We start from the raw sequence: 14,776 nt of genomic DNA, 5'->3' as shown, positions 1-14,776 counted from the left end.
TTGCTCATGTGCGCACGAGGTAAGGTGCTCTCTGAATTGTCTAATTATTGATAGTTTTGTTTTTATTGTTATTGTAAATGGTCGTGTTGTTGTTGTTGTTGTTGTTGTTGTTGTTGTTGTTGTTGTTGTTGTTGTTGTTGTTGTTGTTGTTGTTGTTGTTGTTTTATTGTGAATAAAGTAAAACTGTTTTTTTTTTAATTAAGAATATAAACGACTTTTGCAATCCTCCTGTCGTGATGAAACACGATAACGTGAACTTTCCGATGTTCGTCTCAAAGGTGAAACTCAACAACCAAATCATAAGCTTCATTCGACAAGATGAACGCGTTGCGAGGGACGTCGCGGGTGACGTCATCGATTCCGCGGCAACCGTTGTCAGGAAGCGTCGCGTCCGCAGCAACGGGAAGAGGCAGAAAGAGAAGGACGCGGAGCGGAGTTTTAATTAAAACGGCAAAGAGAAAGTACACAAAAGAAAAGGGAGAGAATGCTGCGGAGTCGTCATGGCAACGGAAGAGGAGAGATGAGGGTCTCCCTCGCTTTCACCGTCACATCAGGGAAAGTGAACGACCCGGTAAGAGAGGAGGGGGTCGTGACAGGACTGGATCATGACGCGTGAACAGCGAACTGACGAACACTGTTCATTGTTATTTATCTGTTTGATTGTTTCACTTAAGTTCGTCATCGCACCTGAACGTGTCTGCAAACGAGGTTCGGTGACGTCACGCGTAATCTCACCGATAACGTCATTACGTACGTGAACGTGTCTGCAAACGAGGTTCGGTGACGTCACGCGTAATCTCACCGATGACGTCATTACGTACGTGAACGTGTCTGCAAACGAGGTTCGGTGACGTCACGCGTAATCCCACCGATGACGTCATTACGTACGTGAATGTAGATGGAAACGAGGATCGGTGACGTCACGCGTAATCTCACCGATGACGTCATAATACGTGAACGTGTCTGCAAACGAGGATCGGTGACGTCACGCGTAATCTCACCGATGACGTCATACGTACGTGAACGGCACAGAATTGATGGGAATTCGTCGCGAAAATTCAACGTTTTTTTTTAAGAGGCTCAGGATTCAACTCGAGTTCGTCCATTTATTACGTACGCAAAGCTGGGAGGGTACTCTATTTTTCACCCCTCTCCGTCTCCGTTTACCTCTGTGCGAACCGACACACACAGAGCAAGCTATAACCCCCCCACCCTCCTCCCTCGTGCTTTCCAATATGGCTTGTTGATATTTTTTTGGTACAGAAGTATAACTCCTTGTGAAAAGTTCATTGCGCACAGAGAATCAGGTCCATTGATCAATCAGGGATCGAAACACAAGAAGGACTCCCTGTTCAGTTTGACACTTTGGATCAAGTAAAGTTTGTGGCAAAAATTTCATGAAGATTACGACAAACTTTGACTGACGTTACCTTCTCAATCAGGTGGTGGGTCCTCCAAAGGCAGGGGCCTTTCAAGAGCGTCCTGTAAAGCCGACTGTTTTCCGTAAGTATTACGAACGAGGGGATCTTCCAATTTCCCTGAACCACAACTCCATGAGTAACCCCATCAACTGGAAGGTAATTAATTGTACACCCCGTGTGACGTCACATTTGCATGTGTGATTCGTTTCGCCTGAAAGGGGGAGAGGTTATTGTAAATCTGTCTGTGTGTGGGTGAATGTCCGCATGAAGATCTATTTTAATGTAGATCGTTCGTTCAAGATCTAACGTCGTCTATGTACCCCCATTGGCAGCATTTCTCTCTCTGGCCTTGCCATGGGTGGCCTTAGTCATATTTTGAGCCGATGAGTTTTCGCCCATGTTCTGAGGTGAGGTACAAGGCCTCGGGCTCACCAGCAGTGTTCGACAAAGTTGTCTAACTTGACCACAAGTTGACGTTATACCTTAAACGTGGATGAAAGATCTGGTGGCATCTCCTTCATGTCTCCCTCCTCAAAGACCTGGTGGCACCTTGTCAAATCTGTCTCTGGTGAATGCTCCCCCTCCATCCCTTCCCTCTCTTCAAATGGCACCATCCCTGATTGTTCGTGAGAAGGCTGAAAGCCTCATTTATGTGTTTGCTTCCAAATCTTGTGTCGCCAACCCCACACTCTGTATACTTACCAAACCCAGTCATACCAAACTGCTTTTGGACTCTGTTTTCTTGCACCTGATGATGTGGAGTAATTTCTGGCAACCCACGATTGTGATTGTTCAACTGGACCAGACGTCATCAACTCATGTGTCCTAAAAACTCTCTCTCTCTCTCTCTCTCTCTCTCTCTCTCTCTCTCTCTCTCTCTCTCTCTCTCTCTCTCTCTCTCTCTCTCTCTCTCTCTCTCTCTCTCTCTCTCTCTCTCTCTCTCTCTCTCTCTCTCTCTCTCTCTCTCTCTCTCTCTCTCTCTCTCTCTCTCTCTCTCTCTGTTGTCTAGCCTGGGTTCGAATCCTGACCCAGCTATAAACTATAATCCCGGTGTTCCACAGGCAGGGTCATTCATCATTGTCTGTGCCGTCTCTTGGATGGACTTTGAACACGTGTCCCATCTGCCAGCATTTGTTGGTGGACGCTAAACATCCCACAGTGTCCTCTGCGCAGAGTCAGCAAGCTGTCGCTGGCACTCGACAAATGACAAATTCCTGTCTTAACCAGCAGAGGGCATTGCATCAGTGGGCCAGCCACACACTCAGCCAATGATGCTACCCCAGAGCCTTGTGCTGCAAATGAATGACGAAGACTCCAATACACAAAAATGGTGCAGAAACTGATCCTCTGAACTACATGCCGTTTCGCTTGCTTCCAATTACAAGCAAGGCCATGTAATCTATCATAGCAGTTGACAACAAATCTTAACCTTTTCTCCAACGGCCTGATCTCAGGTCATCAATTTGGATCCAGACCACATCACCGGTCACTCTACATTGTACATGCTGCTTCTACTCTCACAACAATGGTGGAAGCCCTCAATATCAAACATGAGATCAGAGCTGTCTCTCTGGACAAATCTGGAGTTTTTGATCATCTAGCATCCTGCCTTGCTCTCCAAACTGTCTGCCAATGGAATCCAAGGCCAACTCCACTCTTGGATTACTGACTTCCTCTACTCTCGTAACCCAACATGTGGCTCTCAATGGAATCCTCATCTCAGATCATCAATTTGGATTCAGACCCAGTCATTCTCCCATAAACATGCTGCTTATACTCTCCCAACAATGGATGGAAACCCTAAGTGTCAGACATGAGATCAGGGCCATCCCTCTCTCTACATATCTCGAGCATTTGAAACAATGTGGTACCTCGTCTTGGTATCCAAACTCTCTGCTTGTGGCATACAAGGTCCAATCCTGTCATGCTTCACTGACTTTGTCCACTCACATAGTCAGCATGTAGCTCTTAACAGTATCCTCTCATCTTCTCACCTGGAAAATCCTGCATATCTCTTTGCTGATGATTCCACTCTCCATCATATAATTTCTCATCCTTCAGACAGGCAGGTGGCAGCATCTTTCCTCTCTGCAGAACATGATAGAATCAGGAGCTGGTGCAACACTTGGAATATGCTTTTCAACCGCGACAAATGCCGAACACTCGATTTGCCTCTCCGAGAGAACCGTCTGGCAGTCACCCTCCCCCCCCCCCCCAATCTACTTTTTAAACAATCCTTTTGAGGACGTTCAGTCTTTCAAACTCCTGGGTCTCACAATTACCCATGATTTTTCTTGGGCTTTTCTTGGCTTTGTCCTTCCAGATTTCAGCAGTGTGCACACGATCTGCCAGTAGCCCACTTCTAGCTACCCTCCCAAAATCAAAGCGCACTGCTCACCTCCACTCACTTGTTCCTCTTTTTCTCTCACCTGTGGAAGCAACTTCCCAAGTCAGTTCAGTCCCATTCTTCCCTCCAGGACATCAAGCCATCTGCACACCACGACCTCAGGTCATCCTCCATCTATATAATCATTGTCGATTCTACCCCCAAATTACCCCATTCCCAAGCACTTCCCCTTTTTTCCAGGTTCTTGTGATTTTTCTCCCTCTCATTCCCTTCTTTTTATTTGTTAGTTGTCCATTGGTTTGTTCCTTTTCTGTTTCATCCCCAATGTCCCCTTCACCTTCTTCATATGTTTCATTCAGCTTGCAGTTGCATGTGCCAAGAGGTACACCAGCAACATCTTATCGTTCCTTGTGATGTTGGCTGAAGGTGTCGGAGAGGCCTTGTTTACCCCCCCCCCCAAGTGTCGTTCTCCCCATCACTATCAATATCACTTCGACTCTACTGTTGGTGTTTCCCCCTTTCCATTCTGCTCTGGCTCTCCCATGAGCCTCGATCATGTATACAAATATATGTCATCATGTCTAGGTTAGCCGTGCCTTTCTGACTATGTGGTTGCCCACACCGAAATCTGCTCAAATTGATATCGTTCATTCGAAGGCATTTAAATAATACGTCACACTGATGCAGGTTTGCGAGGCAAAGAAATTGGGTTATACATTTTGCATTTAAAAAAAATATTCTATATGCCCTCGAGTGGCTCTGCATTGTCACATGCGTTTTCTGTTTTAGTTTTTGCATTAGAAATTGTGAAACTATCGTCGGATATTGTCAATGCATGTCCCGCAGTTTGATTACCGAGAAAACATGGACTGGAAAATGCAACGAACATCTCTGGATTCCCATGTGCCAGGTCGAACTGGAGAAGCTCGATTACTTCCATTACCTTCCGTTGTTCTTTGATGGGCTGTGCGAGACCAAACACCCGTACGAGCTTTTCGCCAGGCAGGGAACCCACGACCTGCTTGATCGAGGCGGGCCGAAGATCTTACCTTGCGTTCCACAGCTCATCGCCCCCATTAGGGGTGTGTTCTGAGGGTGATGTTTAATGGAAACCGTGTATGAGATTTTAATATCTCATATTGTCTAAATAAAACCCCCAAAACACTTGAACTACCTCTGCATGTACCTTTCATGGGAGAGTTTAATCTCTTGACTTACCTGACTCCCACAGCAGCGCTAAATACGAGGAACCAGAAAATCATCTGCACCACACTGAGAGTCCTGCAGCATCTTGTGGTGTCGGCCGATGGAGTCGGAGTGGCTCTCGTGCCGTACTATCGCCAAATCCTACCTGTCTTCAACATCTTCAAAAACCAGAACCGTAAGTACTACATTAACCATGTCCTCACTTTTGTTTTGATTTGCAGCCCACCTTGGTGTCCGGTTTGTTCATCTTTAAACGTCTAACTTTTACTTTTCCAAAACCAGACACAAAACGAACTTGTCTGACAGAAGCTATCAGCATTGGGTGATATCAGAATGACATGCAAGGGAGTGACATCTAGCTTCAGACCATTTTCCAGCCATGTTTAAATTTAATTGTTGTCCTGCTGGACATTGTTGCACAACATGGTTAAGAAAAGCATTTTATTTTATTTTTTTTGTACACATGGTCAAGGCCGGTGGAAGAGCGAGAGCAAAATGGACTTCCTTTCCTCACTGCTGGTCCTTCCTGCTTGAAGAATTGTTTTTTTTTCCAAATCAGGTGCCATTTCACATAACCTGCTCAGTTGACCATTTGACCTCATATAATGGGGATAAAAGTCCAGTCTTTGGAACTCCATGGAAATGCTACTTGCTGTGGCTGATCTTAATGAAAACCCCTCTAAACTCACACAGGTAAACACTGATTGGACTTTTATAACCTCACACATACTGTGGGAATATAATTGGTCATCCGCTTTTATATTCACCATGTTCGTTTTTCAACATTTCTCCCTCTGCTTCATTAAATCCGTTCAACAAAGACCTCTTGAACACAAGAGCACTTTTGAGGTCTGCGGTAAATCACTCAATGTGACTTACAGACAAGACTGTGATCTGGTCTTGGCATGTACAACAGTTCAACACCTCTTTACTCAGCACTGATTGCTTTTTCAGAGGATGTTGATGTGTCCCATAGTCGATGGTATTGTTAATAGCTGTAATGGTGCCTGTGACACCCTGCACCTTCTGGTTCAGGTAACATCGGAGATGATATAGAGTACGGCAGGCGGAGGTGCGAGAATGTCGGGGACCTTATCAAGGAGACCTTGGAGCTGTTTGAGAGGTATGGAGGAAAGGATGCCTTCATCAACATAAAGTACATGATCCCCTTGTACGAGTCTTGCCTGTTCAACTGATTACCATTTCAATTCCAGAACAACTCATTCAAACCCATTTGCTAAATTCCACTCTTCACTCTCCAACTATCCCTATCGCCAACTGCTTGTCTGTGCCGCACGTTTGCCTGGAGGGATTTACTATGTTTCTCCGTCTATTTGAACTGGTGTAATCCAAATATGCTGAATACTTTGATTCTACGTATTTAATCCGAAGGACAAAAGCAGATGCTTCTTATTGTTTCGACACCTAATGTTGTGTGATTGTACAATGAAAATAAACTCGTGTTGACGGTGATTGTGCTTTACACAAATGATGTCCACAACAGATGTTTGGAAGATTCATATTTATTTCCACAATGCCATGAGTTTACATGGAATCATCACTTCGTTGTTATGATTCTGCAACACACACACACACACACACACACACACACACACACACACACACACACACACACACACACACACACACACACACACACACACACACACACACACACACAGATCCGTACAAATCCATTACTGTTATGTGCTCACAACGTGAAACATTCTCCAAAGTTAAACAGACATGATTTCATCCAGAACAGATCGATTTTGTGGATACAGTAGTAGTGCAACGTATCCATGAATTTAGAAATATACGTACGGATGATTTGTGCTCAGACGAGTGGGTAGCTGGCCATGGACACGATGCCGCAGTGGTTATTCTTGTTCCTTGCCATCTTTATGTAACCCTGGTCTCCCCACCATGTTCCCCAACTGTGTCAATGGAAATGTCAAAAAGACTTCAGCTCAGTTGTTTTGATTAATGACATCAGAAAGGTGAATGCATCGGACAGAACAGATGAAAACTAATCCAGAGAAAGACCACGAAACAGAATCGGATAAGGAAGATGAACAGGGTGCCAGAGACACATTGGTTTATTTCACCTGTTCTTGATCAGCCAGTAGTCCTGTCCATTCAATGTCCCGTACCCTGTGGCTAACACGGCGTGGTCCAGATATGATGTGCTGCAGGAGGGATTGTAGTACACCCCTGGGGACATGGACAAACATAAAATATTTGTTTCTTACTTCCTTACTTCCACCATAACATGTGAGATATCAAATCTTAACCTCCTCGTAATACTTTCCTCGACCATATGCTCGCCCTGAAAATACATTCTTTACTTAAATAGTTATTCTTACTCTGTGGCTATCTAATTATTACGAATTCACAGAGGATGGTTTGCCTGGTGAGGGAAGTGGGGATGGAAGATCAGGATTTCCACCATATTTGCATGTGTAATAAACAGAGATCCTGTTATACCAATAAAGTTTCACTGATAACTAGAACCACACTCGGTTGAGTGCATACCTCCGCCAGGGTGATCAGTGATAATTTTGTATCCCACTGATCGGCCGGATCTGCAACCGGACCTTAAACAAAATATAATCAGCTTGTTCTTGTCACCTACCCACTCATTCATAAAGTTTTGCAATAACTAGTCCACAACCTTTTGAAAGATCATGCTATAATATCAGATTTGGTACATCATGCCTCTCTCTCTCTCTCTCTCTGGTGAAGAATGCTTAATAAATCACATTTCTTACCCGATGTGTACATTTGGAAGCCATAACCGGTGGCATCAATGGCTACAGCAATTGGTCCGATGGTACCAACAGCCTGCTGGAGGGCACTCTCACTACCATAAGGGATATCCACATAGCCAGTGCAGCGAGCAGCTGCTCGATAAGAGTCATAAGCGCACTGTCCATCCTGTCGGAATAAGATAGTTTGTTAGCCTGACTCCATTCCTCATTCTCAACTGTCTATAGTTTTGTGAATTCTGACAAAAAACGTTTTTTTTTTTTTTGGTAACGTTCTCTTGGGTGCACACAGATGGGTTTGAACGCAGAGAAGTAGCAGCTGAAACCCGATTCCTATCTTGGTTCCTCCTGATGATTTCTATCTTTGCTCTTTGCTTATTCGGGTTCATACTGATGACTGCAATTCAGTATTTGGTCTTTCGTTTCATTTGCCCTTTGTCTATACCAATCTTGTAAAATCCCGACCACTTGAATATTTTAAACAAGGAGGTCACAAACATCCAAACTGGTTAAAGTAACTTACTCTCGCTGTGTAGGGGTAAGAGCTCTCCATCTCAATACCACCGGCACTTTTGATGTACTTGAAAGCGTTGTCCATGTAACCACCATTGCAGCCATAGTTCCCATAATTCCGAGAGCAGTCAACGAGCTGTTGCTCACTGAGGGATAGCAGTTGGCCTCTCTGGGCATAAACTTGTCCTTCAAGAGAACCAGTCTGGAAAAGAACACATATACCCTTTGTAACCTTGTACAAACACCGTATTGCAAACATTGGACACACAACAGACAATGGCTTGGTTTTGTACTCTCAATCGAGGACATATGGATGTCCTGAATGCAAATTTCACTGTTTCATGGATGCTGCCGTATTGTGGTTACGTACACTACTGAAAGACCAGCAGGAACCACATTGGCCCTGATCCTTGACGTCGGTCACATAGCCATAATCACGCCAGTCTATGGCGGCTGGGAGGCTGACACCAGTGAGAGGTTGAAAGGTGGACGCCTCGCTTTTCTTCTCTTTGGGCTGAAGGAAGCACCCGCCATTCTTGAGGGCCATGAACTCCTCATTGTACTGGATACACAAAGACAGGAAAAGGAAGATCGAAAAACTTGATTCAATTAAAGTTGAGACCATGGTTACACATAAAGTCCTTATGACAATCCAAGTACCGATGTGCAATTGGATTGTCGTTTTAAACAAAATTAGGTCAAGATGAACACAAAAAGAGAGACAGACAGAAACAAGTATTGATAAAGGAGATGATGATCTGACCAGATCGGCATAGGCATTCATTCCCATCTGGTAGGTGGCCTTTCCTTGATCAGCCAAAGCATTGTGCTGCTGGACAATCTGCAGGTTCGATTCCCACACTTTCTTCCTGAGAACCTCCTCTCCGCGACCCAGGTAGGTCTTTCCTGCAGCGCAGAAAACACTCAAAGACCTTCCTTTTTGAAGAAACAACGCTCGCAGAGGGATTTAATTCCAAACAAAACAACCACTCATATTATCCTTGGTGCAGTACCACCAGGAAGTGGAGTGCATTGACCTGAGGGACATTGAGCCGGTTGTCCCACCTGCAAACAGCAGCATGTGGACATTAAAAAAACAAATCGCATGTTTTGAAAAGAGTAGGGCTCTGGTGTGGCGTTGTGATCAAATTATCAATTCCCGGTATGTTTGTGGTTGCCATGGCACTTGATGAACTGAGCACTCCCACTTATTCCTTCGTCAGCATTTCGAACCTTCCCAAAGTTTATTCGTTTGTTGCACGACATTACACCTGACTGACCATTCCTGTGACCTTATCTGCCTTCACAATATCTTTTGACATTTTTGTGATAGATGGAAATGGTAACAATTACATGAAGATGTCTATGTTAGAGGTAGTTGTATATTTGTAGTGTGGGTTGGTGAAATTGTGTATTTTATTTGTTTTGGGATTGAGATGGAAAAATGTCAAAAGACGTCGTGATGGCAATCCGTAACAGGATTGTGGTGTTGCATTGTGGTATCGTTCATACCTTGTTATTCCTTGTCATTCCTTCCTCGTTTGGATGTTCTTTGGGGATTCAATCCCTGCATGTTTTTTTCAGTTTTAGTCTTGCCCCAAATGGGATGCATGGCTACCGCAATGCCCCTGTCTGTGTGTGCATCCGTGTCTGTATATTTTCGCTTTAAAAACGTTTGTCTCTGCAACTGTTTGGCCGATCGATGCGAAACTTTAAACATAGGAGGGACTCCCCATGGATAATATTTTAATGCTAACTCTGACACCACAGGTCACATGTTATGGTAGCCATATCAGGTTAAAGGAAACAAATTGGGTATCAATTTCTCAGAAACCCACGCAAAAAAAAAAAAATTGAAACTTACTATATGTCAACTCCGCATGGGATATTTCGGGTGATGACGATGATGTCATCGGTGCAGTGGTATTCCATCCATAATAATTGATTGAATTGAAATCCTTATCCAAAAATCTGAAACTTTATTTGTCTGATCTATTAACGATGCGAGTGAAGAATTAAATTTATGACATCACAGATCGCACGATACGGCAGCCATATTGGATTAAAGGAAAAAAAATTAAACATCATTTTCTTAGAAACCGCTCAATGAATAAAATTTAAACTTGGCACATGTCATCAACTCCTCATGGGGTATATAGGGTGATAACGATGGCGTCATCAGTGAAGTCGTATTACAGCCATAATTGGTTTAATTGAAACCTTTATCCAAAAATTCTGAAACTTCATAAACCTGATCTATGATCGCATGTGAGTGAAGAATTAAATGTATGACATTCATAACCCATGCCGAGAAACTGTGACATAATAGGGTGCATGGATGATATGGGTATATGCGCCACAACAGCAGTGAGCTATAACAACAGTGTGTTCAATTAATGATGGGGTCATTCATTTCTGTTCAAAATGAACACACGAGGTGACACAATTTCCTCAATTTACTCCCCAGCGATAAGGACACAATAAAAAGATACGTCTATTGCTATTCTCTTCCCTACTGTTCCTTTTCTCAACATTGGCATTTCCAATTCCTCCCTTCCCTGTGGATGTCTAATAAATAGATGCCTTATAAACAGGTCACATGATCACATCTATTTCCAGAAGCAGGAGGTACTGCACGATTTGCTTGAACAATAGTACGTGTATAGTATGTGGGAATGTAAATTCAGAATGCTCTTTTCAATAACCGGTATGACCTCCTGTCCTGTGACCATTGAATAAAGCATCAGCAGACCGCTCTGGGCACTTTTCCTTCCTAAATTAGGCATTTTGTCGTACCTTACAATCTGCAACGGAGACTTGACGGCAGACATTGAGTTTAATGGGAAAGAGTGAGTTTTATGGGAGGGTTACTCTCTCTGCACATGTGAAAATGGCATTCAACGGGTTGTGGTGTATTGTGGTTGTATTTTTCTTTAATCCAATTTTTAAAAACAATCGTTATGGTGTGTGTGCAACAACTGAGATACACTGTTACTTCCTTCTGTTGGAATAAAATTATAATTGTTTCAACCTTTAGCCATTATATTGTACTCGGTTGGTTGACATTCAACGTTATCAACAATTCGGTGAATGAACAATTCGTTGATTCCGCAATCTCCCTCTTGGTACTTTTGCGATGTATTCTGGCATATTTTTCATTCGTGTTAGTTATGAAAGTATTCAAGAATAAAAAGTATGTTTTGTTTTTTTTAGGGATTTTGACTTCACTCTATAGTCTATAGTATAGTTTTTCAGTGTATCATTTTGTATGCAGTCATTTTTTTCTCGTCCCATCCCCACATGTGGAGTACTACTGTACTCCATGATATGTTTCACACAGAAATAGACAGTAACACCAGAGACTCACCATACTGTTGCTTCCAGCTCTCCCAGTCCAAGGCATTTGCCGCAACGACAAGCGCAAGGAAGACATAAATGTTGGCCATGGTGATCTGCAGGGTACAAACACAGCATGTCCATCACAACATGACACATCACAGGACACAAAACAAGAGGAAAACTAGAATGACACTCGGTAGAACGCATACCTCTACCATGCTGAGCAGTCTACGATTTGTATCCCACTGATAGGCCGGATCTGGATCTGGACATGAACCAAAATCTAATGGGCTTGTTCTTGTATTGTCACCTACCCAATTCATACGCCAGGTTTTGTCATAACCCGTCCATAAATTTTTGAGATATCGTGCTATATATCGTTTTTGGCCCTCTCTCTCTCTCAATGGTGAAGAATCACTTTTAAAATTAAAAAAGAAAATTTGTATCCAGATCTTCACCAATATCGAGACAATTCATCCTTGTCGTACACCTAACCGGTCTACCAAGTTTCCTCCGAATCTGTCAATAACTTTTTGAGATGTCCTGCTCACAGAAACATACAGACAGGCAGACAAACAGACAGACAAACAAAGAGGGGTCAAAACATAACCTCCGTCCACATACGGTGGCGGAGTTAATGAGACAAGGCAATGCGGAGAGTGCGAGTAACTTACACGAGTTGAGATATCAGCAGGTGAAGTCTCCGCTGTTGGTTTCAATTTGCCATCTTTATAAAGGTTTCCTCGTGTGGGTGGGGAGATGGAAATCAGATGGACTTTGGAGCAATTAATATGGAAATATCATAAAAAAAAAACATCATGAATCGATGTAATCCAAGGCTGTGAACATTGTATTATCTCAGTGGGAATTGTCCTCGCCAAAACATCTGCAGGACAGGTTGGTAAAATCCCGTGATATTTCACTTCTTACCTTGTGGTATAATCCCAAAATGAATTGGAAAAAAAACAACCTTTACTCGGACCTAAAACAATTCGCTAACTATATAGTGGAGCAGACAGGTGAAAGGATTATTCATTTCCAGCAGGAATTATGAAATTTGTCACAGACATAGCTCATACCCCCCCAAAAGAAACATGAAAAAGGAGGCAGCAGTTTTGGGCACCCACACCATATATTTAGTCATCCCCTTTATACCCCTCGAGAGTCTCTTGTGGCCGATGAAGAAGAGTGATGTAATGAATTCTAAGAACTTATACTGACTCCAAAGTGGTATGTTCGGATTAACAAAGCATGACTATGAACATCGACAGTATTTTCATCATTTGGAAGGATATTGGAGCAGATTTGGGGCCATTCTGGGCCCCCAACAAATGTATTCAATGAGAAATACAATAGTGTCTATAAAAATGACAGAATGTGGTATACCATAGTTACAAGGCATGGTTACACATATTCACAGAATTCAAAAGGTACTTGGGGGCAGATTTGGGGTCATTTCGGGCCCCAAATCATTTTAGCAGAAGCAGTTTTAACCACAAACCACTGAGATTCCCACAATGCCCCCAATCTTCCTTCATCACTGCATTTAACTGGTCATGGAAAACTTTTGAAAAGTTTTTTTTCCAGCCTTCTGGGTTACAAATTGCCCCTTTTGAAACTCAGTGTGTATCAGTGGATGTTCCCTCAAGGTTTCTTAAATCATCCAAATATACGGACATCCAATAGGCACCATATAATATACGGACACCAGTCCTTGGTGCTCATAGTCTTGCTCTTCGGATGTGAGACTTGGACTCTGATCAGGGATCTGAGATGGTGACTTAATTCCTTTGGTTCCAGGTCTCTTCCGAGAATCCTTGGTGATCGCTGGTCTGACTTTGTGTCCAACGAGTGGTTGCTGAGAGACTCAAATGAGATTTGTTACCTGCATAGTCCGTGAGCGTCCGCTTTGGTTGTATGAACATGTGGCTAATTTTCCTGACGCTGATCCTGCTCACCAGATTCTCTCAATGAGGGAGCCTCATGAGTGGAAGAGACCAAAGGGGTGACCACGTTCCTCATGGTTGCAGCAAGTTGATCAGAATCTCAAGGAAATGGGGATGGGCCAGGCATTTTCCTGGGGGATGGCCAGACGGAGGCCCCTGGAGCTCCAGTGGAAAGTGGGTGCAGCGACGCACTGCTCTGGCACATGCTCCCATACCTGAACTGATCTGACAGCAGGCATGGTGCACATGATCTTACGAATACATCGAAGGAAGAATTTCAATGAAAGAGTCAATGTACGAAGAGTAATCTGCCTCATGTTTGGCATGATGAAATTTCATGAGTAGTCTTTGAAGTTTCATGCTCATATTCCAGAAGTGGATGCTGACTGGATATGTCTGTGTCTGGATGCTGACTGGACTCTGGAAATGTGATCAAAGTGTCTGAATTTGATGATTCCTTGTAGGCATCATGAGCCTGTCTTTTGTGAACAGATCGAGCAGACAGGGTTGCCTGATGGGCCCACTGACCTGTTGCTGTATTGGACACCTTCTCCAACCAAACTGCTTGACCTTCTGGAGTAACACTGGCTGTTGACATCATGGATGACAATCCACTGCCCTCCAACCAGTTTCTAAGCACTTTCAAACATGAAGGAAAGCCATTTCAACATGAAGGCTGCCCATAATGTCAACAAATTGGCTTTCTCCACATGATTCTGGCCATGTCCACTGTATGTTATTGGCTATAGCATAGTGTTTGTTCAACTAAAGTCTAAAAGTACTATGACTTGGCCATGGTATAAAATTGATGCTGCATTGTGAAGTTTGTCCATACAATGTTTAACCATGGCCGCAGAATGAGCATTCTCCCTGAACAGAGACAATAACTCTATCAATGCTGGAGGGCAGACAACCATGTCTTGCAAGCTGGCAAAATGCCCAGACTATGAAATGTTTTCATTTTCATCCAGTCACTCTTTCTCTAAGAGAATGGCAGCTTTGGTAAGTCATACAGGATTATTACAAAATTAGGGGGGGGGGGGGTGAGGTTAGGTTATAAGAGAAAGCAAGTGGAATAATAACTATGTTTAATGGACACAAATATAACAATAATCACAATAAAATTTGTATAATCCCTCATGTTAATACTGTTACAGATCTGGCATTTGAGTTTTTCCATGAGGGTAAGTGCTTGAAGTCCTCTCGAATACCCGTTTCTGAGGCCACCGGCTACAA

At 43.3% G+C, this 14,776-nt stretch overlaps 2 protein-coding genes across 4 annotated transcripts; one reads left to right on the top strand and one right to left on the bottom strand.

Moving 5' to 3' along the window:
* Window positions 1–319: 319 nt before the first annotated feature.
* On the top strand, window positions 320–6,657 carry PACRG (parkin coregulated). 3 transcript variants are annotated; one of them, XM_085856111.1, is made up of 5 exons: window positions 320–571; window positions 1,443–1,577; window positions 4,679–4,850; window positions 5,003–5,149; window positions 6,010–6,657. In XM_085856111.1, the coding sequence occupies exons 1-5, from the start codon at window positions 485–487 to the stop codon at window positions 6,168–6,170; spliced, it is 702 nt and encodes a 233-aa protein (XP_085712237.1). In that variant the 5' UTR covers window positions 320–484; the 3' UTR covers window positions 6,171–6,657. The 3 variants fall into 3 exon arrangements, with proteins under 3 accessions (XP_085712237.1, XP_085712238.1, XP_085712236.1); XM_085856110.1 differs by having other exon boundaries at window positions 324–571; window positions 5,000–5,149; XM_085856112.1 differs by lacking the exon at window positions 1,443–1,577 and having other exon boundaries at window positions 323–571; window positions 5,000–5,149.
* LOC147011442 (digestive cysteine proteinase 2-like) lies at window positions 6,482–12,336 on the bottom strand. The gene is made up of 9 exons (XM_085856108.1): window positions 12,269–12,336; window positions 11,623–11,707; window positions 9,019–9,161; window positions 8,626–8,817; window positions 8,266–8,457; window positions 7,746–7,911; window positions 7,083–7,188; window positions 6,799–6,911; window positions 6,482–6,551 (listed from the first exon to the last, which is right to left on the bottom strand). Exons 2-8 carry the CDS (start codon window positions 11,699–11,701, stop codon window positions 6,812–6,814), a joined length of 978 nt encoding a protein of 325 aa, XP_085712234.1. The 5' UTR covers window positions 11,702–11,707; window positions 12,269–12,336; the 3' UTR covers window positions 6,482–6,551; window positions 6,799–6,811.
* Between the last annotated feature and the right edge of the window lie 2,440 nt (window positions 12,337–14,776).

The sequence above is a fragment of the Eptatretus burgeri genome, chromosome 15, assembly GCF_056783735.1.
Source record: "Eptatretus burgeri isolate ZD-2024b chromosome 15, Ebu_testis_v1, whole genome shotgun sequence".
NCBI classification, from domain to species: domain Eukaryota; kingdom Metazoa; phylum Chordata; class Myxini; order Myxiniformes; family Myxinidae; genus Eptatretus; species Eptatretus burgeri.
The sequence above is the reverse complement of the archived record's forward strand: the minus strand, read 5'-3'. Positions and strand labels throughout refer to the sequence as shown.

Bases quoted from the DNA above. Each gene is read 5' to 3' on its own strand.
- PACRG (XM_085856110.1), top strand. From the start codon at position 485: ATGCTGCGGAGTCGTCATGGCAACGGAAGAGGAGAGATGAGGGTCTCC. The intron at 572-1,442 runs GTAAGAGAGGAG...CTTCTCAATCAG, and splicing joins CAGGGAAAGTGAACGACCCG to GTGGTGGGTCCTCCAAAGGC. The intron at 4,851-4,999 runs GTGTGTTCTGAG...TGACTCCCACAG, and splicing joins GCTCATCGCCCCCATTAGGG to CAGCGCTAAATACGAGGAAC.
- LOC147011442 (XM_085856108.1), bottom strand. From the start codon at position 11,701: ATGGCCAACATTTATGTCTTCCTTGCGCTTGTCGTTGCGGCAAATGCC. The intron at 9,162-11,622 runs GTGAGTCTCTGG...TCTGCGCTGCAG, and splicing joins GAGCTGGAAGCAACAGTATG to GAAAGACCTACCTGGGTCGC. The intron at 7,912-8,265 runs GTAAGTTACTTT...TTATTCCGACAG, and splicing joins CTTACCCCTACACAGCGAGA to GATGGACAGTGCGCTTATGA.